Source organism: Rattus norvegicus, chromosome 1 (genome assembly GCF_021556685.1).
Source record: "Rattus norvegicus strain SHRSP/BbbUtx chromosome 1, alternate assembly SHRSP_T2T, whole genome shotgun sequence".
Lineage (NCBI taxonomy): Eukaryota > Metazoa > Chordata > Mammalia > Rodentia > Muridae > Rattus > Rattus norvegicus.
Window position 1 is genome coordinate 13,967,364 of NC_141534.1, and position 27,043 is coordinate 13,994,406.

At 40.8% G+C, this 27,043-nt stretch overlaps 1 protein-coding gene across 40 annotated transcripts in view; it reads left to right on the forward strand.

Annotated features, from left to right (window-relative positions):
• Reps1 (RALBP1 associated Eps domain containing 1) overlaps positions 1-27,043 on the forward strand; it is a 77,788-nt gene that overhangs the window by 34,160 nt on the left and 16,585 nt on the right. For 5 of the 40 annotated variants that reach the window (XM_087655139.1, NM_001415798.1, NM_001394899.2 and 2 more), the window contains 9 exon segments: positions 6,380-6,503; positions 9,582-9,778; positions 9,881-10,034; positions 10,497-10,621; positions 11,122-11,284; positions 11,545-11,608; positions 12,652-12,806; positions 20,998-21,119; positions 24,390-24,470. In XM_087655139.1, the coding sequence (XP_087511265.1) occupies positions 6,383-6,503; positions 9,582-9,778; positions 9,881-10,034; positions 10,497-10,621; positions 11,122-11,284; positions 11,545-11,608; positions 12,652-12,806; positions 20,998-21,119; positions 24,390-24,470 (1,182 nt within the window). In that variant the 5' untranslated portion in view covers positions 6,380-6,382. 40 annotated transcript variants of the gene reach the window in all.

Here is a 27,043-nt window from a genome sequence, read left to right on the forward strand (position 1 = left end):
CTGTATTCTGGCTGTGTCTCTCAGGAGAGATCTACATCCGGTTCCTGTCGGCCTGCATTTCTTTGCTTCATCCATCTTGTCTAATTGGGTGGCTGTATATGTATGGGCCACGTGTGGGGCAGGCTCTGAATGGGTGTTCCTTCTGCCTCTGTTCTAAACTTTGCCCTTTATTCCCTGCCAAGGGTATTCTTGTTCCCCTTTTAAAGAAGGAATGAAGCATTCACATTTTGATCATCCGTCTTGAGTTTCATGTGTTCTATGCATCTAGGGTAATTCAAGCATTTGGGCTAATAGCCACTTATCAATGAGTGCATACCATGTGTGTTTTTCTGTGATTGGGTTACCTCACTCAGGATGATATTTTCCAGTTCCAACCATTTGCCTACGAATTTCATAAAGTCATTGTTTTTGATAGCTGAGTAATATTCCATTGTGTAGATGTAACACATTTTCTGTATCCATTCCTCTGTTGAAGGGCATCTGGGTTCTTTCCAGGTTCTGGCTATTATAAATAAGGCTGCTATAAACATAGTGGAGCACGTGTCTTTTTTATATGTTGGGGCATCTTTTGGGTATATGCCCAAGAGAGGTATAGCTGGGTCCTCGGGTAGTTCAATGTCCAATTTTCTGAGGAACCTCCAGACTGATTTCCAGAATGGTTGTACCAGTTTGCAATCCCACCAACAATGGAGGAGTGTTCCTCTTTTTCCACATCCTCGCCAGCATTTGCTGTCACCTGAGTTTTTGATCTTAGCCATTCTGACTGGTATGAGGTGAAATCTCAGGGTTGTTTTGATTTGCATTTCCCTTATGACTAAAGATGTTGAACATTTCTTTAGGTGTTTCTCAGCCATTCGGCATCCCTCAGCTGTGAATTCTTTGTTTAGCTCTGAACCCCATTTTTTAATAGGGTTATTTGTCTCCCTGCGGTCTAACTTCTTGAGTTCTTTGTATATTTTGGATATAAGCCCTCTATCTGTTGTAGGATTGGTAAAGATCTTTTCCCAATCTGTTGGTTGCCATTTTGTCCTAACAACAGTGTCCTTTGCCTTACAGAAGCTTTGCAGTTTTATGAGATCCCATTTGTCGATTCTTGATCTTAGAGCATAAGCCATTGGTGTTTTGTTCAGGAAATTTTTTCCAGTGCCCATGTGTTCGAGATGCTGCCCTAGTTTTTCTTCTATTAGTTTGAGTGTGTCTGGTTTGATGTGGAGGTCCTTGATCCACTTGGACTTAAGCTTTGTACAGGGTGATAAGCATGGATTGATCTGCATTCTTCTACATGTTGCCCTCCAGTTGAACCAGCACCATTTGCTGAAAATGCTATCTTTTTTCCATTGGATGGTTTTGGCTCCTTTGTCAAAAATCAAGTGACCATAGGTGTGTGGGTTCATTTCTGGGTCTTCAATTCTGTTCCATTGGTCTATCTGTCTGTCTCTGTGCCAATACCATGCAGTTTTTATCACTATTGCTCTGTAATACTGCTTGAGTCCAGGGATAGTGATTCCCCCTGAAGTCCTTTTATTGTTGAGGAGAGTTTTAGCTATCCTGGGTTTTTTGTTATTCCAGATGAATTTGCAAATTGTTCTGTCTAACTCTTTGAAGAATTGGATTGGTATTGCATTGAATCTGTAGATCGCTTTTGGTAAAATGGCCATTTTTACTATATTAATCCTGCTGATCCATGAGCATGGGAGATCTTTCCATCTTCTGAGGTCTTCTTCAATTTCTTTCTTCAGAGTCTTGAAGTTCTTTTTTTTTTTTTTTTTTTTTTTTTTTTTTGGTTCTTTTTTTCGGAGCTGGGGGCCTTGCGCTTCCTAGGTAAGCGCTCTACCACTGAGCTAAATCCCCAGCCCCGAAGTTCTTATTGTACAGATCTTTTACTTGCTTGGTTAAAGCAAGCACCGAGGTACTTTATATTATTTGGGTCTATTATGAAGGGTGTCGTTTCCCTAATTTCTTTCTCGGCTTGTTTCTCTTTTGTGTAGAGGAAGGCTACTGATTTATTTGAGTTAATTTTATACCCAGCCACTTTGCTGAAGTTGTTTATCAGCTTTAGTAGTTCTCTGGTGGAACTTTTGGGATCACTTAAATATACTATCATATCATCTGCAAATAGGGATATTTTGACTTCTTCTTTTCCAATCTGTATCCCCTTGATCTCCTTTTGTTGTCTGATTGCTCTGGCTAGAACTTCAAGAACTATATTGAATAAGTAGGGAGAGAGTGGGCAGCCTTGTCTAGTCCCTGATTTTAGTGGGATTGCTTCAAGTTTCTCTCCATTTAGTTTAATGTTAGCAACTGGTTTGCTGTATATGGCTTTTACTATGTTTAGGTATGGGCCTTGAATTCCTGTTCTTTCCAGGACTTTTATCATGAAGGGGTGTTAAATTTTGTCAAATGCTTTCTCAGCATCTAATGAAATGATCATGTGAGCTACTGATTTTTTATTTTTTTATTTTTTTTAGTTTATTTTGTATCCAACCTCTTTGAGGGTGTTTTTCAGCTGTAGTTCTCTGGTAGAATTTGGGGCTGGAGCACTTCTATCTACTATCATATCATCTGTGAATAGCAGCAATGCTTGACTTCTTCCTTTCCAATCTATATCCCTTTGACGTCCTTTAGTTGTCTCATTGCACTAGACCTTCATTAGATAAGGAGAGCGTGGATAGCCTTGTCGTATCCCTGATTTTAATAGGATTGCTTTGAGTTTCTCTATCTTTAATTTAATTTGATGTTGGCTTGCTGTATATTGCCTTTATGGTGTTTAGGTATGAGCCTTGTATCCTTGCTCTCTCCAGGACTTTTAACAGGAGAGGTGTTGGATTTTGTCATAAGCTTTATCAGCATCTAAAGAGATGATCATGTGATTTTTTTTCTTTCAGTTTGTTTATATGGTGTATTCTGTTGATGAATTTTCATATATTGAACCATCCCTGCCTCCCTACTTGATGAAGCCTACTTGATCATGGTGAATGATATTTTTGATGTGTTCTTGGATTCAGTTTGCGAGTATTTTATTGAGTATTTTGGCATCAATGTTCATAAGAGAAATCAGTCTGAAATTGTCTTTTTTTTTACTGAATCTTTGTTTGGTTTAGGTATCAGGGTGATTGTGGCCTCATAAAATGAGTTTGGCAATGTCCTTTCTGTTTCTATTTTGTGGAATAGTTTGAAGAGTATTGGTACTAGCTCTTCTTTGAAAGTCTTGTAAAATTCTGCCTTAGAACCATCTGACCCTGGGCTTTTATTTTGTTGGAAGACTTTTAAGGACTGACTGCTTTTGTTTCCTTAAGGCCTATAAGACTGTTTAAACAGGTTACCTGATCTTGATTTAACTTTACTAAGTTTTATCTATCTTGACAATCACCCATTTCGTTTATATTTTCCAATTTCGTGGAGTACTGGCTTTTGAAGTAATACCTAATGATTTTTTGAATTTCCCTGGTTTTTGCTGTTATGTCTCTCTTTTCATTTCTGGTTTTATTAATTTGGATACTGTCTCTGTGCCATTAAGAGTTGGGTTTGTCTATCTAGTTGATTTTCTCAAAGAACCAGTTCTTGGTTTTGTTGATTCTTTGTATTGTTCTCTTTGTTTCTGTTTGATTGACTTCAGCCGTGAGATTGACTATTTCCTGCTGTCTACTTGTCCCTGACACGTTTGCTTCTTTTTGTTCTAGAGCATTTAGGTGTGCTTTTAAATTGCTGGTATGTGAACTTTCTAATTTCTTTATGGAGACATTTAGTGCTGTGAACTTTCCTCTTAGCACTACTTTCATTGTGTCCCATAAGTTTGGGTGTGTTGTGCCTTCATTTTCATTGAATTCTAGAAAGTCTTTAATTTCTTTTCTTTATTTCTTCCATGACTCAAGTGATCACTGAGTAGAGAGCTGTTCAGTTTCCATGAGTATGTGGGCTTTCTGCTGTTGAAGTCCAGCTTTTATCTATGACCTCATGAGATACAAGGGGTTATTTCAGTCTTCTTTGTGACAAATTATGTGGTCAGTTTTGGAGAAGGTTCTGTGAGGTGCTGTGAAGTATTTGGGTGAAAGGTTGTACAGATATCTGTGAGGTCCATTTGGGTCATAACTTTTGTTATTTTCACTGTGTCTGTTTAGTTTCTGTTTTGATGACTGTCCCCTGATGAGAGTAGGGTATTGAAGGCCCCAGTATTTTTTTTTTTTCCGGAGCTGGGGAACCAACCCAGGGCCTTGTGCTTCCTAGGTAAGCGCTCTACCACTGAGCTAAATCCCCAGCCCCAGGCCCCAATATTTTATGTGAGGTTTGATATGTGATTTAAGCTATAGTAGTGTTTCTAAATGTGGGTGCTCTGATACTTGGGGCATAGATGTTCAGAATTGAGACACCAACTTGGTGAATTTATTCCTTTGATGAGTATGAAGTATTCCCATGTTTTGATTACTTCTGCTTGAAAGTACATTTTATTAGATATTGGAATGGCTGCTCTAGCTTGTTTCTTGGGTCCATTTGCTTAGAAAACCTTTTCCAGCCCTTTACTGTGAGGCAGTGTCTGACTTCACTGCTGAGGTGTGCTTCTTGTTCGCAGCTAGTGGTGCTTCTTACTGTGATCCAGTCTCACGGGGAGTTGAGCCCAGTGATGCTGACAGGTACTAATGTCCAGTGAGTGTTAGTTCTGGTGGTAGTGGTATTGTCTGTCTGTCTCTCTGTGTGTGTGTGTGTGTGTGTGTGTGTGTGTGTGTGTGCGCGCGCGTGCGCGCATGTGTGTTTCTCTTGGTTTTCCTGTGAAATGATTAATTTCTTGTGTTTTTCTTGAGTGTACTTACCCTCCTTGTTGGACTTTTCCTTGTATTATCCTCTGTAGGACTGGATTAGCGGAAAGCTATTGCTTAAATTTGGTTCTTTCATGGAATATCTTGGTTTCTCCATCCATGCTGATTGAAAGTTTTTCTGGGTATAGTAATCTGGGCTGACATCTCTTAGGTCTATAAGTCTGTCCAGGACCTTGTGGCTTTTAGAGTCTGTTGAGAAGACTGCCTTATATGTTATTTGGCCTTTTTTCCTTGCAGCTTTTAGTCTTCTTTGTTCTGTGCATTTGGTGTTTTTATAACTATGTGGCAGGAGGATATCCTTTTCTGGTCCAGTCTGATTGGTGTTCTATAGGCTTCTTATACATTTATAGCCCCCTCTCTCTTTAGATCAGGGAGTTTCCTCTATGATTTTGTTAAAGCTATTCTGTGGGCCTTTGAACTGGAAGTCTTCTGCCTCGTCCGTCTCTGTTGTCCTTAGGTTCAGTCTTTTCACAGTGTCCCAGATTTCCTGGATGTTTTCTGTTACCAACTTTAAACGTTTGCTGTTTTCTTTGACCAATGTATCAGTTTCTTCTGTTGCCTGAGATTCTCTCTTCCATCTCTAACATTCTGTTGGTGATGTTTGAGTCTGTAGTTCCTGTTCTCTAACGTAGGCTTTCCATCTCCAGGGTAGCCTCCGTTTGTGTTTTCTTTATTCTATTTCCATTTTCAGGTCTTGAATAGTTTTATTCAGTTTCTTCACCTGTTTGTTTGTATTTTCCTGTATTTTTTAAGGACTTATTTGCTTCCTCTCTAAAGGCTTCTGTGAATTGTTTTTATTTTCCTGTATTTCTTTCCTCTTTAAAGGCTTCTGTCATCTTCATAGGGTAAGACTTAAGGTCTGGCTCTTCAGGTGTGTTAGAATATCCAGGACTTGCTGTGTAGGAAAGCTGGGTTCTGATGGTGCCATAGTATATGGCTTTTGTTGCTTGTGATCTTGCCTTGAGCTGTGTGGTTGTCTCTGGTGTTGGCAGTTCCTGGCGGTTCCTGGCGGTTCCTGGCAGTAGCAGGCCTCTGGGACTTGTTTTCTCTGGTGACAGCAGGCCTCTTGGGAGGCAGGCAGAGCTGTGGCTTGGGGAGTGGAGTACAGATCTGTGACTGTAGATAGGGGTGTTGATGGGGGAGATCCCATTTCATCTTCTTGAGACATAATTTCTCATAATCTGAAATTCTCTATGCCAGTCTAGAGACAGTAGTTAAATGACTACAGTGATCAATGTGGATCCCTGAGCACTTTCATGTTTTAAGGAAAGTGGTGTGATGTTAATATTGACTTTCTTGCCTGCCTTTCAGGTGCTGGGATTAGAGGTTTGGACCACCTACAACTAGCTGTAGGAAAAGTATAATTGTAAAAAATTACCTTTTGACTTCATTATTATAAGATTGGTGCCTATTGTTTAAAAATAGGACCATGAAACTTGAGGGAATTGGTTGTCACTTGAGATAGTAGAGAAATATATCAGATTATTAGAAACAATGGGATAATTATTTACTTTTGGACAAAGAATTTTTGCCATAAATCGTAATGTCCCCACTGTTTTCTCTTGTAGATCATGGAGCTTTGCGGTGCAACAAGACTTGGTTATTTTGGAAGGAGTCAGTTCTACATTGCTTTGAAGCTTGTAGCCGTTGCCCAGTCTGGGTTCCCACTCAGAGTGGAGAGTATAAACACTGGTAAATATAATACATAAGTAACGAAAGGGATAATATTCTTTTAATTACAAATGAAGCCAAATTCAGTGTGCTTATGAATCTTTCTGATATTATAGTGGCCTTTGTGACTTTGAAGTGTCCAGACTTATTATTAATATGGGAAACTATAAGAAAAGCATATATTGTTATGCTGAAGAATGTGCTTAACCTTCCAATGTATGTCCTCTCTTTAAGTTTAGCTTTATTTGTTTTATTGTATGAATTTTTGGACTGCATGTATGTCCATGCACCACAAGTGTGTCTGGAGCCTGTGGAGGTCAAAGGAGGGCATTGGATCCTCTGGAACTGGAGTCAAGGCCAATTGTGAGCCATGTGTAAGTGCTGGGAATCAAACCAGGATCCTCTGAAAGACTAGCAACTGTTCTTAACTCCCAAGCTGTCCTCCAGCCGCCTCCATTTTCTAGCCTCCTCAGTGATATGGATTTGATGACAGTGGTAAAACAACTGTTCACTAAAACAACAAACAAGCCTTCACTAAAACTGTCCTAGAAAGGACCTAGGTAAACACTTTTATAAAGCCAAATCATAATAATAACTTCGTAGAGCCTCTTTATTTTATTAGTTTATACTTTGTTTTTTAGTGTATATATAGGGATGAATCTAGGGCCTTACCCAGGTAAGTCAAATATTTTCTATAACCCGACTCCTTATTTTGTTTTGAAACAGGGTCTCACTAAGTTGCCCAGGCTGGCCTTGAACTCGTTCTGTAGCTTAGGCTGGCCTTGAGTTTGCAGCTCTTCTGTGTCAGCATCCCAAGTGGATTACAGTATAGGACTGAGCCACCCCGCCTCTCTTCTTACTTTATATTTGCTGGTGTTTTGGTTAAGAAAACTCCACTTCAATTTAGAAAACATTAACAAAACTGTGGTTAGAGAGTTGGCAAGAAGGCTTGTTGGTCAGCGAAGGTGTTGATAACAGTTGTAGAAATATTTAAAACCAGGTCCAGGGTTTCTTAGCTCTTTGGTTATTGAGTTCGCAGATGAAAGACACACTCAGAGCCTTTATAAGTACAGTAAGTCCTGAACAGCACAGTAGCCGGGCAGCTGCCACCCCAGTGCTGTTGGAATCCACTTTCCTATCGATAGCCCTGAGTTCTTACTCACATTTACTGTGTCCCATCTGGGCCGCTCCTAGCTCCAAGTGGGCAGCCCTCGGGGCCACAGCCTCTTGACCCTTCCTCTGTGGCGGCTTTTTCTTCCTCCTCTACTGCACCTTCTTCCTCATGGTTCTCCTCTCTCCCCAGGCTCCTGAATCCTAAACCTCACCTATGACTCTTCTGCCCAGCTATCGGCTGTTGGCAGTCAGAAATAACTTGGGGGCAGGGGCCACATGCAGACTCCAGTCTTGGGGGCCACACTTAGCATTGCAGTAGAGAGTGAAAGACAAAACCTCGACAGCAAACTGTCAAACCAGTGGGCCCGTGTGGTGGAAGAAAGAACAGACGTCCAGGGGTCCTTTGACCTCTACGTGTGCATCGCGGTGCTCAAGAGTGTGTAGACACAGACAGGAGGAGAAAGTGGGGGGAGGGGGGGATGATGAATAAGTAAGTAATTAAAAAAAAAAGAACAAAACCAAACAATTCCTGTTAATAGAGATAATATTAAAGAAGTATTAATTAGCAGGCTAAAACCTCATTTGCCCACCTGATAATGTTTGCCCCAAATCATTCACTTTCTTGTGTTAGCAGAGGCTTGCTGATGTAAAAGAACACAAGCATTCTGAAGAGAGAGGTGCCTAAGTGTAATTGTATACCTTCCGTGGAGAAAGGGGAAAAGAGAAAGTATGAATTTCTATAATCATGTATTTTAGTCAGTCTTGCTGGTCTCAGACTCGGGCCCTGGAACTCCTGTGTGCTGATGTTATAGGTGTTTACCAATAAGCCTGACAAAATGGATATAGTTTAAAGTATGTGCTTAGCTTCCTGTCACCCGGAAGTTTTCACCCTGGTCCACAGGCTGAATCCACTGTCTTATATTGAAAGCACAAATTCTTCTGAAGAATGTCGGCTTCTTTACAGACATATAGATGTGCTTAGCAGGCCTAGCCCTCAGGTAAGACGCACAGAGAAGCAAAGAGCCAGCCTTGAGAGGCATATGGCTTTAGTCCTAACATTCAGACAAACGGGCACATTGCTGTGAGTGCAAGACAAGCCTGGTCTACGTAGCAAGTTCCAGGCCAGCCAGGGCTGCACAGTGAGACCCTGTCTCAATCAAATGAAAATGAAATGAAATGATCTGGGATGAAGATATTTATGTTGACGTAAAGTAGACTTTACTCTGAAAATGGCACTGTCGTCTTGTTCTAAAGAAGGGGTATGGTAGCCTTTAGGCACAGCCTCAGTTCTTATCATCTGGTGAATTTGATGGAGATGCTTGGCAGTAGGAGTATGGGCCAGACTGAGATGGGTGGATAGAACACCATGTACTCAGCTGGGCATGGCGGCGGGCACACAGGATTTCCATCTAAATTAAGCTGGTCTCAAAGTTTGGGGCAACCAAGAGTCTCTTCAGTCAGGGCTACTACATCTTACTTGAAGCACCTAGAGTGGGGGCGGCCTGCGCTCACCACTTCTCTCTGGCAACCTCGAAACCTTCGGTTTTTGTAGCAGGACTTTGCAGTTTGATGCAGCTGTTACACATGTGTACACTCACACAGACCATTCCTGCAGCTCTTGCGTGCTGCCCCTCCAAGAACATGTTTGTCGTATCACGTCTTTCTTGGTAAGCTTCCTTCTACAATGTTCCAAGAAATAAAATGGTCTAAATTTAGTAGTGATAGGCATTTCTGATATCGAATTCACCTCTTATTTCACCTTTTCACATGAGTGCCTTTTCTATTTTAAATTAATACAGATTGAAAATTCAAAATATCTTGAGTACCAACATTATGCCCAAAAGGTTTAGATTACCTCAGATTTGTCTTTTGTTGATGTTGTTTTATTAGAGATGTCAGCCGTAAAGTCCATGGACATAGTCTGGATTTTCCATAAACTCTTCAGGGAGGAAATACTGAGCGTGTTACTGTTTTTGTGGTCGACAGTAAAGGATCTCCCTCTTCCACGATTTGTTGCTTCAAAGAATGAGCAAGAATCCCGCCACGCAGCCTCCTACTCTTCAGACGCTGAAAACCAGAGCGCTTACGCGGGTGTGATCCCCCCTCCTCCTGGTAGGGGCCAGGTTAAGAAGGCACCCGGAAGCCAAGATGCGGCTCAGCCTCGTCCGTCTGCAGATCAGCAGGTAGTCACATGCATGTAAATGTCATCAGGGACATGTCCTGAGAGATTTGATAATTAAAATGTCACCTCAAGATGAAAATCTTTAAAGACCATTTTCCCCTAGGAACCTGCATCTCCAGTAGTTTCACCCCAGCAGTCCCCACCGACTTCTCCACACACATGGAGGAAGCACAATCGCCACCCCAGTGGGGGGAATAGTGAGAGGCCTCTTGCAGGACCAGGGCCGTTCTGGTCGCCTTTTGGTGATGCGCAATCAGGTATTTAGAGATTCTTTAGAAATGCCATGTTTTAACTTTGTAAACTAAAAGAACATCCTGTCTCCCTAAGAATTACCCCCAAGCCTGTTATAAGTGGACTTAGTGGAAGCAGATCCCGGGGTACAGTGTATAGACAGACACATAGCTTTGGAAAGTTGCCGTTGTATCTGTGACGCTTAGGCAAAAGTTTATGGATGCCAGATACCCCGGTGGTAAATGGGTAATTATTTTCTATAGTGTTGGACATATAGAGATTTTAATATTGACAAGGAAGCACAACCTGACTAAAAAGCTTAAAATGAAACATTGTCAGTTGAACAGAAAGGAGTCCCTTTCTTTAAAATAAGCGGTCAGAAGGGAACATTCTCGATGTGTCATGACAGCGCACTTGAGTCGCAAGGCAAGCATGGTGACTTCTTGTCTCTTCAACTGAGTTAGTATGGTCCTCCATTCTGCTTTTAGGCTCTTCTGCTGGTGATGCGGTGTGGTCTGGGCATTCCCCCCCTCCACCTCAAGAAAACTGGGTCAGTTTTGCAGATACTCCACCAACCAGTGCTCTTTTAACCATGCATCCTGCTTCTGTCCAGGTGTGACATTTTATTGGAATTGCATTTTTGTTTGCTTCGTTCTAAGGATCACTGCAGTCATTGTTTTTATATTTTGCTGTCAGAGGTTTTACAAATGCAAGTTCACTCTTACTAAAAAAATCAGAGCTCTGCTCTGTGGCGTCTCTTCAAGTCTGTTGTCCACGGAATGTTCCACTGTGTTTTAGCTGATTTCCTTTCTGTTTCCCTAGTAAAGTGTTCGAAGATTTCTACATCTGGGAATATATTTGCTTGGCTTTCTTAGCACATTTTTCATAACTTTCTGTTGCTTACATAAATGCAGTCATTCTACATGTTTATATACTCACCTTGCAAAACCATATCCAATAACCTGATCATAACAATGTGTGGTTTGCTGACTTCTTACCTTTTAAATATCCTCAAAAAACACAAGTTTACTTTCAAGGAAAAGTAACCTAGCGATCTCGGTCCATGTAAGCGCATAGATGGATCCTGGACTGAGGAAAACTGTTTCATTGCAGGACCAGACAACAGTACGAACTGTAGCCTCAGCCACAACTGCCAATGAAATCCGTAGGCAATCCAGTAGTTACGATGATCCCTGGAAAATAACAGATGAACAAAGACAGTATTATGTAAATCAGTTTAAAACCATTCAGCCTGATCTGAACGGATTTATTCCAGGTGAGTCGTTGAGAACAGAAGGTCTTCTGGATGGGCTGGGACACAGTGTCAGTGTCATTATCGACAGATAGACATTGCTTTGTTGATCCTCCATTTTAGTTATTACTCACGTGACTTGTCTCAAAGGACTTTATAGTCACCGGGAAATAAAGCATGACTTTTTTAACATTATACATAATGTTATATTTCCCAGCCTAAGATGATGTTCTTGGATTTGTGTGTTTAGAATAGCACTAAACAAAACTGTTTTAATATTTCAGGGTCTGCAGCTAAAGAGTTTTTTACAAAATCGAAACTTCCTATTCTTGAACTTTCTCATATTTGGTAAGTGTAGTATATTATTAGTTGGTCCATGTTGGTTGTTTCAAAAGAATTTCTGGCACCCTAAAACTTTCAGAACCTTAAAACTAGGATTGGACTTGACCTCTGTGGGTGCTGGTGGAGAACCCAGTAGGGCCGAAGACTGAGCCTCTCTTCCTAGGCCAGTTAGGGAAATCGCTGTGAGCTGACACTGGAGCTCTGTTTCTCCTGCTGCTAGTGGACTGCAAGAAAAGGCTGTTACTTTGCCTGTGTCATTTCTCCTAGTTGTCATCAAGTTTATATCTAGCCAAAAAAAGTAAGCACAAGGCTTAGCTCTCACGTCATACGTAGACTAAGACTCTCGCAGTAGCCGCCACAGAGTTGTAATTAGTTCATGGAACACAGCTTATAACTGCAGGTTACTTTCAAAAGTGGACCGCCTCCTAAACACTGTTTCTACCTTGTACCATTACTCTTTTCTAAGGCCGGGCAGAGTGGTAGAGGCTTTGGAATCTCAGCTTTCGGGAGGTGGAGATGAGAGGATTGTGAGTTTAAGCTGTATAGTGAGACTGTCTCAAAAATAAAACACATATACACATGGATTCGGTATAGGGGACAAGGACAGCAGGACAGAGGCTGTATTTTCCTATTAAACTTTAGTCAATTTATTTTCTTAAAGTCTGAAAGTGTTGAACTTTGATAATAAAAACAGAATTTTAAATAAGTTCCATATGTTTATTTTATATACTTCAACTAAATAAGCTCTATTAATAAAAATGCATCAAATTAAAGATAATATTTTGATGACTTTAATTTTGGAGGCTAGTTTTCCAGTCAAAAATAATAAGATGTTGAAAGGATCATACCAGGAGGGCTCAGTTGTCTCTCACATTGATTCTTCGTTATAATTTTGACATATTTGCTTTGTTACACCTCTTTGCCCATGTGGGGTTTTTAAAATTAATGATTTTTAAAATTTTTTTCTTGTGTGAGAAATATTTTGTCTTCTTTTTTGATAAATAAGAGGCTCCAAAGCAAAATGTGGTGATGATGCATTTGTCTTCCAGGGAGCTCTCAGACTTCGACAAAGATGGCGCGTTGACACTGGATGAGTTCTGTGCTGCTTTTCATCTGGTAGTTGCTAGAAAAAATGGCTATGACCTACCAGAGAAACTCCCCGAAAGCCTGATGCCCAAGCTGATTGACTTGGAAGACTCAGCAGGTGAGGTTGGTGGCCACCAAGAGCTGACTATGAGCTTCAGTGAACATGGTACTTCATTCTGAGAAGGAAGTCAGTTTAGTAGCTTAAAGCGTTTTAGTAAGTGCACAGATTTGACCAGGCATAGAGATGAACGCCTTTTATCTACCACTTGGGAGGCTAAGGCAGACAGGTCTCTGACTGGTCTACAGAGCAAGTTCCAGACTGGACAGGACTTCAGGATAAACTCTGTTTCAATAATAGATAGATGATGGATGGATGGATGGATGGATGGATGGATGGATGGATGGATGGATGATAGGTAGGTAGATAGATAGATAAATAGATAGAGATAGATAGATGATTGATAGATAGATAAATAGATAATGGATGATAGATAGATAGATAGATAGATAGATAGATAGATAATAGGTCGGTAGGTAGATAGATGATTGATAGATAAATAGATGATTGATAGATGGATGGATGGATGATAGGTAGACAGATAGATGATAGATAGATAAGATGATAGATGGACGATAGATAGATGATAGATAAATGATAGATAGATAGATAGAGAGAGAGAGAGAGAGAGAGAGAGAGAGAGAGAGAAAGGTGTGCAGACTTGCTGTGGCTAGTTGGGTAGACACTGAATTTGGGCCATTAGGTATCAGCTTTAATAGTGGTACATGGGACTGGGCATGGTGTGTCCCCCTTGGAATGCCAGCACCTGGAAGGCAGAGACAGGACGATTTCTGAAAGTTCCCACCTAGGTTTATAGCATTGACCTTGTCCCAAGTTAAAATGAAAAGAGGAGACAGAAAGAAAAGCTTTCCTTATTATCCACAGGGCCTGCGTCAGACTCAGAGTGAGAATTCTCAGTGGTACTTAGTATTTTACTATCCTAAATGCATGCTGTATTGTCGAAAGTAGGTTATGGTGTCAGTCATAAATGTTTTCTACTTAATATGTCTTAGTATCTTGAGGGGAGTAATCTGTTTCATTATTAGACCTTTATAATGTTTTTTTCAATGACTACAAAATCTGGAAATTTGGAATTTGATTTTAGATAATACTATTTATGTATGATAATATGATCTATATTTACTGGTAGCTTTCTGTAAATGGAAAGAGTCTATAAGTGTTGAGTATACATATGTTTTTCTTAAATTCCAAGTGAATAAAAGGTACTGGCTGTTACGTTCCCAGTGAGCCTATGTGTACAGCTACCCATCGTCTCAGTGCTCCTGTGCAAGCTCTCTTTCACATATGGTGACGAAGGTGATTCTTCAGGAGGGCAGTTATGGCTGGCTTTAGCTCCTAAGTACTGTACGTTTACTGTACGATCACATTAGGCATCTAAGAACTACGTAGTCTGTCTTTCTCATCCTCACCTAGACAATGGGATGTCACCCAGAAGCACTTGCAGTCACTTTCCTCCACAGTACTGTTTCCTTGGTCAGATTCCGACCCTGTCTTTGCTAATCATTTCTCTTTCTGTGTGAAGAGTGCTGCGAGTGTTCTGATGGGTTACATTGAGTCTGCAAATTGCTTTTGGTAGAATGGTCATCTTTATGATATCAGTTCTGCCAGTCTGTGAATACAACATGTCTTTCTGTTTTCTAGTGTCTTTCTCAGACTCTTTCTTCAGAAAGCGAGGTTCTATTATAGAGGGCCTTCCTCTCCTTGGTTAGGTTTATTCCAAGACATTTTACTGTCTTGGATGACATTTTAAGTGGGTGAATGTGCATGATCTCCTCAACGTTTCTTGGTGATGTGTAGAAAGACTATAGCAAGTTAACTTTGTATCCTGCTAATTTGCTAAAATGGTTGCTTGTTTCTACAAATTTTTCTGGTAGAATTTTTGGGATCTTTTATGTATGATCTGTCACCTGCAGGTAATTTGACAAGTTACTGTCCTGTCTGTGTCCCTTTAACTGCTTACCCTAACTTCCTGCTTCAGCCAGGTGCTTCCAGAACTGTGTTGAAGAGGAGAGGGCACAGTCAGTGATCCTGTCTTATTCCTTATTTTAATGGGGTTGCTTCAAGTTGTTCTCCACTTAGGATAATGTTGGCCTTGGAATTCTCAAATATTGCCTTTATTATATTGAGGTGTGTTCCCTCTGGTTCTCCTTTCTCTAGAACTATGAAAATGTTAGATTTTTGTCAAAGGCCTTTTCTGTGTCTCTTGAGATCACCGTGTGACTCTTTGTCTTTAGTACGTTTATACGATTTACTGTACTGTTGACTTATTTATATTGAACAACCCTGCATTTGCACAATAAAGCCACCTTAATATAGTGGCAGTTAGCCCCAGACTTATTTCGATTACACAGTTGCAATTTTACATGCATTTTTGGGATTATTTGATAGATCTGTGACTCTCCAAGTAGACTAGCAGTTTCTTCTGGGTTATATGTCAGTACCTTGCAAGCCACAAGTTGAATATGTGAGTCAGTGTTCATATTTTGAAATGACTATGTTTCAGAGCAGTGGATTTACTAAATGCACATGTGAGTAACTTCAAGCATTTGAAAAGCCAAAACAGAGAAAGGGGTGACCCCTTCTCTTTGCTTCTCCATCATTCTTGCTGCATGCTGTTAAGCTGTGTGTCCGTCTGGTGTTCTCAGGCACAGCATAAAGCCACTGGACCCTAGGACTTCAGTGGGAATATGCTTTAAGTAAGAGAGAGAAGGCATTGCTCTTTAAAATCCATATGAGTTCATACTTGAGACTCTGTTCCTCAAATTAAACAACATTAATGTTTCTTTTGTATTCACCCAAAATGTTAACATAGTAGCCTGTATACAGAGAGATGAGTTTGTACACACATCTAGTCATGCTATACATCCCCAGTGTTTTCACTTATAAGATAGGCATTCCTTGGCAGCTCCTGGCATACAGGGATGTGCCTTACTTAAACAGTTCACTGTTGATGAATATTTATATTTCTTTTCAGCTTGCCTTTAAAACAGCATTGCAGTGAGCATGCTTAGACATTTATCTCTGTTGTGAGATTCTATTATTGAGATGCCGTCAGTTGTCTTCAACTGGGATAACTGATGCTGTCAGGGGCAGTGCAGAACCTTCAGAGGGAGGCAGGTCGACAGTGTTCCTCCTGGAACGCTGTGTCAAGGAACAGTAAAATGGCACCCCTGCTTCTGGAAGGGTCTTGAGGCCTGACCTTTGCGGGTGGGAGGAAGCTCCACACTGATTATCTGCAGGGACCAGAGTTGAAGGAGATGCTGTGGGAGGAGCCCGTCAGACACTTGCTGGTTTCTGTTCTGTTGATATTGCCGTTTGTTGTAGTTGTAAAAATATATAAAATAGAAAGGAGTAATTGTCTTTTACCCCGCTAGGTCCTCACCACAGTGCCCCAAGATATCTGCTAGGTATCTTGGCGGAAACACGGAAACACATCCTAGCCGCACACTTTCTTACACTCAAACCCTCACATAAAAGAACACACAACACAACAATCTTTGACCCAATTGGTTAGATATAATTGCCCACTTAAACATACAAAGCCCAGGGTTGGGGATTTAGCTCAGTGGTAGAGCACTTGCCTAGCAAGCGCAAGGCCCTGGGTTCGGTCCCCAGCTCCGGAAAAAAAAAAAAAAAAAAAGAAAGAAAAAAAAATCCAAAGCCCAGGACCATCCATCCCTTGAGAACATTAATAACAACCTGTAAATACACAGAGCAGAATCTTCACATCACCTGCCATGGCTTCTCCCCTCTCTCCCTCCGGTCTTTTCCTCTCTCCCCCAGTCTCCTCCTCTTCCTTCAAACTTCGCTCCTGTCCATCCTTCCTTCTCCTCCAATGATAGGCCTCCTTCTAACTTGTACCTGCCCCTCACCAGTACTTTACAGATTCAATGGAGAGGTGGTTCTGGTGAAGTCACCTGAGTTCTGAGTCCTTGACTAGGCCGCTGTCCTTGGGGCAGTGGAATTAGCATCAAAATACAGATAACTTCTGGACAAACCACTACAGTTTATTGTTCTATGAATGGAGTAGGAAAAGCCAAAAGGCAGTTTGGCCAATTTATCCCAGCAATGAATTTTAAGTTTCCTAGGACAGCAGCTTGTCACTTTACCAATTTCAAAACCTTCATATAGTCTTAAAATGTTAGGAACTCGAAGTGCATTTATGCATGTGAATTAAATAATACTTATTTAATAATAATTTTTCTTTGTTCTTTCCCTAGTACTCATGTTTTAAAAATAAGTATGACTTCATTTAAACATAATGATAAACTCTTTACATGTGGCATAAGTAGTACTAGGAAAATATTCTCTAGATTATGACATTTACGGAAACGGTGGTATTGTTTTACCTCTCACAGATTTCTGTAGTAACTGACAGTGGACATCAGCTAACATGTCAGACTTGTCAGTAATAAATTTGATGGGTTTATTCATTATTTATGTTAAATTGGGAATCCAGAAAGCTCAACCCCACAAACCCAATTCAGCTTGCTGCTTGAGTGAGTAGACAGCCCCAGCACAGACCTGCTGTGGCGTTTGTTTGCTGGTTTGACTTTTAATAGTGCTGAGGATCAAGCCTGGTGTCACCTACACCTAGGCAAGGATCCTGCTACTGCGTGCACCCTAGCCCAGGGCAGCTTGGTTTTATTTTTGAAGGCAGAGTCTCATATAGTCCAGGCCGCAAATTTGCTGTGTAGTCCAAGATTAACTTCTAACTTAGGACCGTCCTGCCTCCTCCTGCCTACTGAGATGATAGGCGTGCAGCACCCCCACCCCAGGTGATTTATGCAGGCTGGAAAGTGAGACCTTAGCTTCTGCCAGAGACTCTTAGAACTGTTAGTGGTCCCAGTCGCCAGGGTGATTTATCATTAGAAAATCAGAAGAGGGGTGTTTTGTTACACATGAAGTTCAAATTTAGTGGTCATCAATAAAACTGACTTGTGTCAAAGGCAGCCTCATCTTACCTATGGCGGCCACTGTTCTGTAGTAGCTATGGCCTAGAGAGTTCAGATACTTACCGTGTGTCATATTGGACACCTCGTGAAGTACACAGAGATCCTGTCTCAACGGTGAACAGAAAGACCACTGTGGAGCATGTTGGCTATTGTGGGCATTCTTTGTACCACATTAAAACCCAGATGTGATTGCCGAAAAGTTAGTTGCCTTCTGGAAACTGAGAGAGAGAGAGACAGACAGACAGACAGACAGAGCACATTAACATTACAAACCATTTATTTGTCTTGTATTTGAGTAAACCTTTTTATGTGTGTGTGGTTTTGTACCACAATATAATGGTTACTTGTGACAGCCCAGGTTGGTGAGTTAGGTCTTTCGGATGTTGGTATTCCCTGTAAGGAAAGCATGTGTGTTACTATCACAGGCTTTTTGTCAGAGAAATTGGTAAATACTAGGATGTCTTTAAGTTTATAGACGTGTGTGCATAGTTCTCAGGATTCCACTGTTTCCTTCAAAGTTGATTTTGAAAAACGTACCTGCCTAATCAGATCTAAAGAATTATGATTTATCAGCAGTTCATTCAAAAAAAGAAAAAAAGAATGGCAGTGTTCTCTGAAAAAGTCGGCCATTCAGCCGTCAGTGGAGTCTCCTGGTGCTTCCTGGACTTTGAGAGTCTGTGGGCTCGGACATGCTTTACATAGTCCCTGCTTTGCCATACAAAAAGTACTGACAGGGTGTGGCTTTAGCTCTGTAATTCAATAAGATTAAACTGTTCTTCTTCACTGTGAGCATTGTTCAGTGGACTGGGTTTTCTCGTTTACTACCTATCTGTTGTATTTAAATCTGCTTAGTGTCCAGGAGGAGAAAACATGCTTGATGCTTCTTCCCGGCCCTCCTTTGTGCTGGTGATATGCTTTTTTATTGCTTTGCTCTGTTGGGGCCAATATCAACATGAAAATTAGTGCCATACAAATAATTCCAAGTTTGAGATCCCTTAAGCAGTCTGGAGACGTCCAAGAAGTAAGCCCCCTGACCCAGAGTTTCTGGGAAGATAAGTGTAAGGTGTAATGACTTGGGTGACCAACTTTCTCATTCTCAGCTTCAAGAGGCTGGGTCCACTGGAGGTTTGTGGAGGTCAGATGAGCTCTCAGAACCTGTGGCAAGTAGCAGGTGCCCTAAAAAGATAGTGCAGTGTAAATGGGCCAGGATTTACTGGAACGTGACGTCCCAAGAAGAAAGACGTGGAAAGTCAAGCCCAAGACCACCCTAGGATTATGTTTAGTATGACAAGAGTCTGGCTCTGAACTGATTAATTTAGAAATTAACCTTCCTGTAGTCAGTACCACTTTAATTTTTTAATTCTCATTTTTCTTTTATTATGAATTCATTCTTTGTTTTAATTTTTCAAGGATTCCAAGCATGTATATTGTGTTTTAATCAACTCCACCCCCATTTCTTCCCTCCAGTCCCCACCTCTACTTTTGCCTCTCATGTCCAGGTATTCCTCAGGTCACTGAGTTCATTCGTGCTGCTTGTGTCTGCACAGATGTGGGGCCACACTTCATACTTAGCCAGCTAGACCCTGCTGTCATATGCAGTCAGCATCCTCTCCCCTAGGCTAATTTTTCTTCATTATCATCGAGGTGGTTTGGAGGGGTCCACCATTTTGTTCCCACAGAAACCCTAAACTGCCTGATTAATTAGGCATTGCCTGCTACTACTTCTGTTTTTATACTAGTTCACTTGCTGTTAGAGGTCATTACAGAGAGGTGTCTGATACTCTCCTACTTCTGTTGGCTCTGTACTACCCTCCACCTCCGTTATGAAGAAGATCTAGGACTGAGAAAGAAGTAGAAGCAGGACCTGATTTTAAAATGTAAAGTCACAGTGTGGTGCTGGGCTATAAACTAGAGCTTGAATATCGTGTTATTAAAGAGAGGGGCTTGGGTGAGTGAGTAGGAAATCGGAGTTTATAACAGAATAGGAAGAAGGGAACACTGTTAGAACCATCAGTGGTTAATTGTGAGTCTGAGAAAATGAAATGAATTTAAACTCAAAAAGTAAGCAACTTCAATAAACACTTGTTTACATTCATGTACTAAACACTGCATTGGGCACAGACTGAAAGACTTCTGACTAGAGTGGAAAATTGGGAACTGTACATTGCTAGGTATTATTATAGAGCTGTTTATTTAGAAATCCAAAGTAGAAGGCCAACATTTGTTAGCAAATGTCTTTCATTTTGGTGAAAAAAAACTAAGGACTAGTTTCTTTAATTCTCCCATGGTCAAATGAACAGATGGTAGAATCATATTTCATTATGTAATTCCTGTTGATAGGGGATGTATTCAGAGCTCTGTAAAACTAGAAAATTGAAATTTAGTTGTCATTGAAACTTCTTCTGTTTTAAGTATAATTTTCAAGAAACTTTAAGGTTTGAACAAAATTCAAAGCAGAATGTGATATCTATGCATACTTAACATCTGTTTAAACCCACAGCATAGATCTGTAACTCTCTCACTGCAGTCTGGAAACACCAGTGTTCATAGTGAAATAAGAGCACAGTTTGGGGCCCGGCTACGTAGTCCAGTGGTAGGAAGATTTAGCATACACAAGGCCCTGGATTTGAGCCCCAGGCAAAACCAAAACCAAACCAAAGGCAGACAGATCTGAGCCTCACCTCTGGCCTTGCTACCCCCACTCTTGCTCGTGGACAGTTGCTCCCTTTGAGGTACGGCTGTGTGGTAGCAGGAAGGGTTTAGAGAAAATGTTATTGTATCAGCAGTTTTCAAAACAATTCCAAGGAAAACTGAAGAATTTTGTTTGCTAGAAAACATTTTGTACTGGGAAAGCCTGACTTAAAGTTTATTAGTGTGGGACATCACAGGCCTTGACTGCAGCACGTAGGGCAATACTCCACTTGGCCTTGGAGCACCCGAACTCAGGGGCAGAAAGTGTAGTCTCCTTGCTGAAGAGTGCTCCCTGGCTCTACCTCGAGAGGAGCTGTCCCTGTTATCAGAGAACTGCATTGTTACCTGCCTCATGTTGTTCTTCTGTTTACTTCCAACCTGTCTTTCTTTTCATGAGCAGTTGGGCGCCATCATATCAAGTACACTATAAATAAATAAGAGGTATTCTCTGTTAAAGTATCTACTTGGAGAAGGAAATTGAGAGCATAAATGACCACTTATGCAAAATTCTGTTAGTTACTCATAAATAAATCACATAAACTAGAATATGATGTTGATGGCAACTTTCTGTGTCTGAATTGCAGATGTGGGGGACCAGCCAGGTGAGGTAGGCTATCCAGGCTCTCCTGCAGAAGCACCTCCGAGCAAGTCACCGTCGATGCCGTCACTGAACCAGACTTGGCCAGAGCTGAATCAGAGCAGTGAGGTTAGCAAAACTTCCTTTCTCTGCTTGAAATTAGCTTGTTTAGGGGAAGACGCTTCAAACAGGATAGTTTGAGCACAGGATTCCTCCAGTGTACACACCCTCACAGCACGGGATTCCTCCAGTACACACCCACACAGAGCATAGGATTCTTCCAGAACATACAGTCAGGACCTGAGAAAGGCAGTAACAGAAGTCATATTAATTATGTGGCTTCTGAAGTCTTTGTACTGTGTACACTATTTCCGCCATGCCTCCCCACTAAAGCCTTGGGAACTGGGTAGAGCAAATACATAAATTGAAAATCAAAGGGGAGTAAGTTAACCAGATCCCATGTCCAGGGAGATTCAAGAGCAAGATTTGGGCACAAGTCCTTTGCTGTTTGATCAGCTGCCATGCCCACCGAGTCTCCGTAATTAAATAGAGTGTATGAGGATATATTTGTGACCTTGGCATGAAGTGATATGAGACAAGACACTAGCATAGTTTGCTGCATGAAAAAAGTATTTTGTACAACCCAAACTACTTATAATTAGTTTTGTTTAATACAAAATGGAGGCCAGACATGGTAAGCACACACCTTTAATCCCAGCATTTGGGAGGCAGAAGATCTTTGCAAGTTCGAGGTCAGCTTGCTTGGTCTACATAGTGAGTTCTAGGACAGCCAGAGCTGTGTAGAGAGACCCTGTCTCAAAACACCAAAAGAGAATAGTAATAGTATAAAATGAAGTAATTTTACTTATTAATACGACCAGTAGTGTGCAAACAGGATAGGGACAAATGCACTGCTTCCCAACTACTTGGGCGTAGGCCATACAAAACAATAAGAGAGCACCCTGAGAATTGAGTAGAAGGGCAGAGCACCCACCCCATTCTGTGAAGATTCTGTGCTCTGGAGAACTCCGGTATTCGCTCTGTAAAGACGCTTTCTTTGTTAACTGAGTCTTATATCTACAAAGGTAAATTTGTTAACTTCTAGGGGAAAGAAAGTGTTTTGCTTTTCTGTCTTTTAAAGCCAGGGCAGTATTTTGTTAAAGTCAGACTAGTTTGAGGCTGCTGGGAAATGGAGAACTGGCAGTTCTGTATGACTTTGTGCTGCCTTCTAAAGGCCTAAGGACAGCCCAGGCAGCTCTGCCATGGCACCACCAGCTCGTCCGGTGTAAACGAGTTAGCACACATGCTTGTGAGGAGGGAGGGAGGGAGGAAGGAAGGAAGGAAGACTTGGAAGATTTGCTGGTAGAGGTAACTTGTGGAGAGTAGCAGAGGCGTTTGTATTAACAGGGTGCCCTTAGCCTGTTCTTATGGTTTACATAAAAGCAGCTCTTCCCAAAGTGTAAGGAGTCCATATCCAATCTAACAGGAATCAGGTGTGATCTCCAGGTGCATGTGTTAACCCTCTCAGAAAGTCCCACCACCTTTTTTATAACGCCTAGTACGAAAATCATAAATGACATAATTCTGCTATGGAATTTATTCTCTGCTTAATTAAAAGGCTAGTAAGACAATGATTTTAAGATATTTTGGTAAGAGCTATTAAAATATCTACTCAGAATATAAATTTAGTTTATTTTTAATCTACACAAACCCAATATTATTTCAGTGTTTTCTTAGCACTGATGGATATAGATAAGGCATTATGAGAAAACACTAAAAGTCCCTAGCTTTGTAAAGCACTTTTCATATGCCAGTCTGTTCAAAAGACTTAGCCCCTCACAGCACTCCTGTGAGGTGGGGATTGCTAATGACATGTTAAAGATGGTGAAACTGAAGCACAGAGAGAACGTGTACTTCAGCCAAATCCACACAGCCCATAGTAGGCCAGTGGTCGGGCGCCAGAGCCTATAGCTGCTAACTACTGTACTTGTCCTGAAGAGGACACCCACTGCCTTCCAGGGAGCCGAGTTCTGCATGTAGGCTGTTTTCTATGAGGTAGATAATTCAGTTCCTTCTAAATTCTTAAAATAGTAGTTATTGAGGAAGAAATTAATTGTATTACCAAATTTGTTAACTCAGTTTCTGATGGGAAAGCCCATTAAAAAAGTGAACTGTTGTAAGCGTTTGTCACAACTTTGAACTAACATTTTTCTCTTTGTGACCTGTAAGAAAAGTTATTGAACACTTTTATTAGTCATTTTCATAGATAATTTCAGCAATATTCTCCTTGGCTAAAGCCTGATTTTTACATACCTATTCAAATTGAATATCACTATTTTAAATAGAACATTGAACTTTGAAGCATAAAAGTATATATTCTTGCAAACTGAATTTATAAGGACTTTGGTTAATGAGGTAGTTGTGTCTGTGTGTAAGCATTCGTGTGTATATATTGTATATGTGTAAGTAGATGTTTCCCTCCTCAGGGGACAGCTCATCATTTTTAAGAATCAGATTTAATAATAGTTTTAATACCGCTATTCTGTACTGTTACTAAGATCTCAAATGGAATTTACTGTAATTAATGTTGACTTGTCATTCCACCTGTTTAAGAGGTATGATATTTCTTTGTGCACCTCGTTTAGAGAGTAGCTTTTCTGTGCATCTCCTGTAATAACACATACTCGGATGCTTGCCTTGCTCTCACGGCTGCAGTCCGACTTCCTGGCATGGGGAGGGAGCCTGGTTGGCAGCTCTGTCTTGTGATCTGGCATGGCCCTGTTTGTGCGCTGATCGCAGAGGTTGACTTGCTACAGATTGATAAATAAGCTCAAAATGTCATTAATTGCAGAATTTCTTGCATTTTATCTGTTGTATTTTATTAAATATGCATATGATAAGATATGTGCACGTATATAATGGACTCATCTTTCAGGGGTCGCACTGGCAAGTCGCACTGAATGCTCCATTTTGATTAGACCTTGAGCTCCTCGGCTTCTGTGGATCAGTGTTTTAACTGGAGTTTGCACAGGATTTGAAGCAAGCACTGCCCTAGTCCAGACAACCCTTGTGCATTTCTGCCTGGTTGCCATTTTGATTACTTATCCTCTGTCTCCTTTATGGTGTTTTGAGTGTTAATTCTATAGAAGTTTAATCTCATCCATAGAGATTACATTAAATTTTCCCTGTACTTCTGCCTGTGAAGGGACTCACCGTCTAGTTCTAAGATGGCCCCGCACAGATAAGTATGAGTGATTATGGAGTTACAGACAAACGACACAGTGCTGTTGGTCCTATGAAGTGCAGCTTGCAGTGCAGCCTCTGAACGCCTTCGCTAAGTCCTCTCCGGTGACCTTCTGCCTCTCCCCGTGCTGACTTGTCTCTCCTCTGTCTGTTCAGCAGTGGGAGACATTTAGTGAACGCTCTTCAAGCTCACAAACTCTGACCCAATTTGATTCTAACATTGCACCAGCTGATCCTGTAAGTCAATCACTTAGCTTGCTTGTTTGAAATTAATTTTATTAACCCAATATCCATCGTTGTGGTTTTTAACTGATATGCATGATTCAGTGTAGTGCTTAGAGGGGAATTTGTCAGATCTTTTGATTTTTGTTTGTTTGTTTGTTTGTTTTTTGGTGTGCTCCACAGTGGAAGAACATTTTTGCCATTCTTTGTATTTTGTAGTTTTTTTGATGAGAGAAAACTTTGTTTAAAACCTGGTGGTATATGTGTCTGTAACGAGTAGTTTTGTTATCAGTAGATTTGGTTAGCCATGTTTTACCTGCTAAGTGTATGTTTTATTAAGCATATACTGCTTGTTTCAATTACATATTTTATTTGTATGCTTGCACATCATATAACATGTACTCTGTCTTTATACAGTGTCATTTTCAAGTATTTCCAGTAGCATAACTTTTGTTTAATTAGTGTGTTAAGTTCAGCACAGCAAAAGCAAACTAATTTACAGTTACAGTTCCTCCCGTGCAGCTGAACCTCTGTGTCGTCTTCCTGTGATTTCCTGTGTCACTTTCTAAAAAATGCTACAAAGTTCATATCCTGGCTTTAAAAGTTAATTCTGATCCTGTAGAGTTATACTTCACCTGTCCCTCGCATGCCTGGGAATGCTTAAACTGTAGACAGAGGCGTTCTCACCGTTCATTCCTTTACTTGATCTTTCTCTCTTCCCTTTAAAGAGGACACATGCCAATAAATAATATGCTGTATAAAAACAGGAAGAAGGAAGGAGAGCGTAAAGGTGTTTTTTAATGGTCAGAGCAGAAAAGTGCAGAGAGTGACACATGACGCTCATGTCCATGCCCCACACCCCCCCAGCATTGGGGTTTGAACAGAGTCACACACTGAGCCCCATCCACCGTGAGAGATACTCTCTCTAGATGTTTTCAATGGAAGACAGCCAGCACTCACTAATCTTTTGGGGAAAGTGGCATTTAAACACTGCTCTGGCAGTAAACTAATGAAGTGTGCTGTGCTTTACAGTCTTACAGAGGATGCTTTCATAGCGATTGTACATAATGTGTGGGTATTTTTAAAACATTAAAACTATATTGTTTCCACAGCCAGTCACTATGTGGGTTTCCCATGCAGTTGCTTCTTTTCTTACTATATTTAAGGCGCTTGTCTTTGTTTCTTATCTCTGAAAATGTAGGAGAAATAAGAAAACATTGAAAGTTTTGCTACTCGGTAGCCACATTTCTAGTCTCTTGGGACAGGACAAGTTCTGTAATCAAGTTTATCTTTTAAGTTTCCTTTAGCTTTAAGCTTTGTTTTTAATTACTCCTTTCTTCTAGTTATTTGACATAGTTTTACTGGTGAAAATGTTTTTTGCCACTTCTTTTTTTTCTTTTTCTTTTTCTTCTTCTTTTCCCTTTTCTTTTTTTCGGAGCTGGGGACCAAACCCAGGGCCTTGCGCTTCCTAGGCAAGCGCTCTACCACTGAGCTAAATCCCCAACCCCGAAAATGTTTTTTGAATTAGCAATAAAGAAGCTTTTGTTTCTAACCCTTAGAAGACAGAAAATAATTGATAGTATTAACACTCTTCCAGACAGGGCAAGAGCATTTTGTGGGGAGATTTTTGTTTAGTTATTTGTTGTTTTTGGTCTTATTGTAAGACAGAGTCTTGTTTAGCCCAAGCTAAGCTTAAACCCTATTCATGACTGGTAGGGACATAGGAAAAATATTTGACGTTCCTATCATATTTTAGAAATATAGTCCAGATTTATAAGGGCCAACTGGTCAGCAGGACATGGCAACACATGACTGTAATTCCAGTTGCTTCAGAGCTTGGGACCAACGAGCCTGGCTACATGGACTCTATGTACTCTATGTTCTACTAGGGGAAAGCCCAAGTGTTCTGTATAGCTCAGTCCTTTCCTTCGCTGTCTATAGTGTGGCATGAAGTTTTGAGAAAGTAAGAGGTGTTCATTGAGATTTTAAACTTAAATTTAAACTTCTGGATTTGGTCAAATGTAGGTGATGCTATTAAATGCATACAATGTGCTATCCATACTGCAGTCTCCTTTAGTTAGTGGTGAGCTTAAATCTTTGTTCTCCACCCCATTCCCATCTCCCTTAGTCTCCGTTAGGAGACTCTTTCAGTGAATTGTGTCCCTTATATTAATGTCTAACACCTCATGTAATAGCCGATATTGCCTGTCGATAGACCACAGCCTCTAGCTACAATCTCAAATGACCCTTTGTGAGGCTTGTATAAATCGGGATTACAGTTAAGTGAATCAGGGCATCATAGAGGGAGTACAGACAAAAACAAAGTACTCTACAGTTCTAGTATGAATTTGACATTGTTATGGTTGGGAATCTTTAATGAAGTGGTTTTAAAAACAAAATTTTCATTGTCATCTGCTGAAATGTCTTTGAAGGTTTCGAACTGGTCTAGTGGTACTTGACAACCCATTACACGGTGTTACATTTTACACAGGGAAGCAGCTCACGGGCAGGCAGGTTGGGATGGTGGCCGTTAGGCTTTGTTTCTAGTAAAACTGAAGGTCTGGTACGCACATTTCCATAAACTTGTC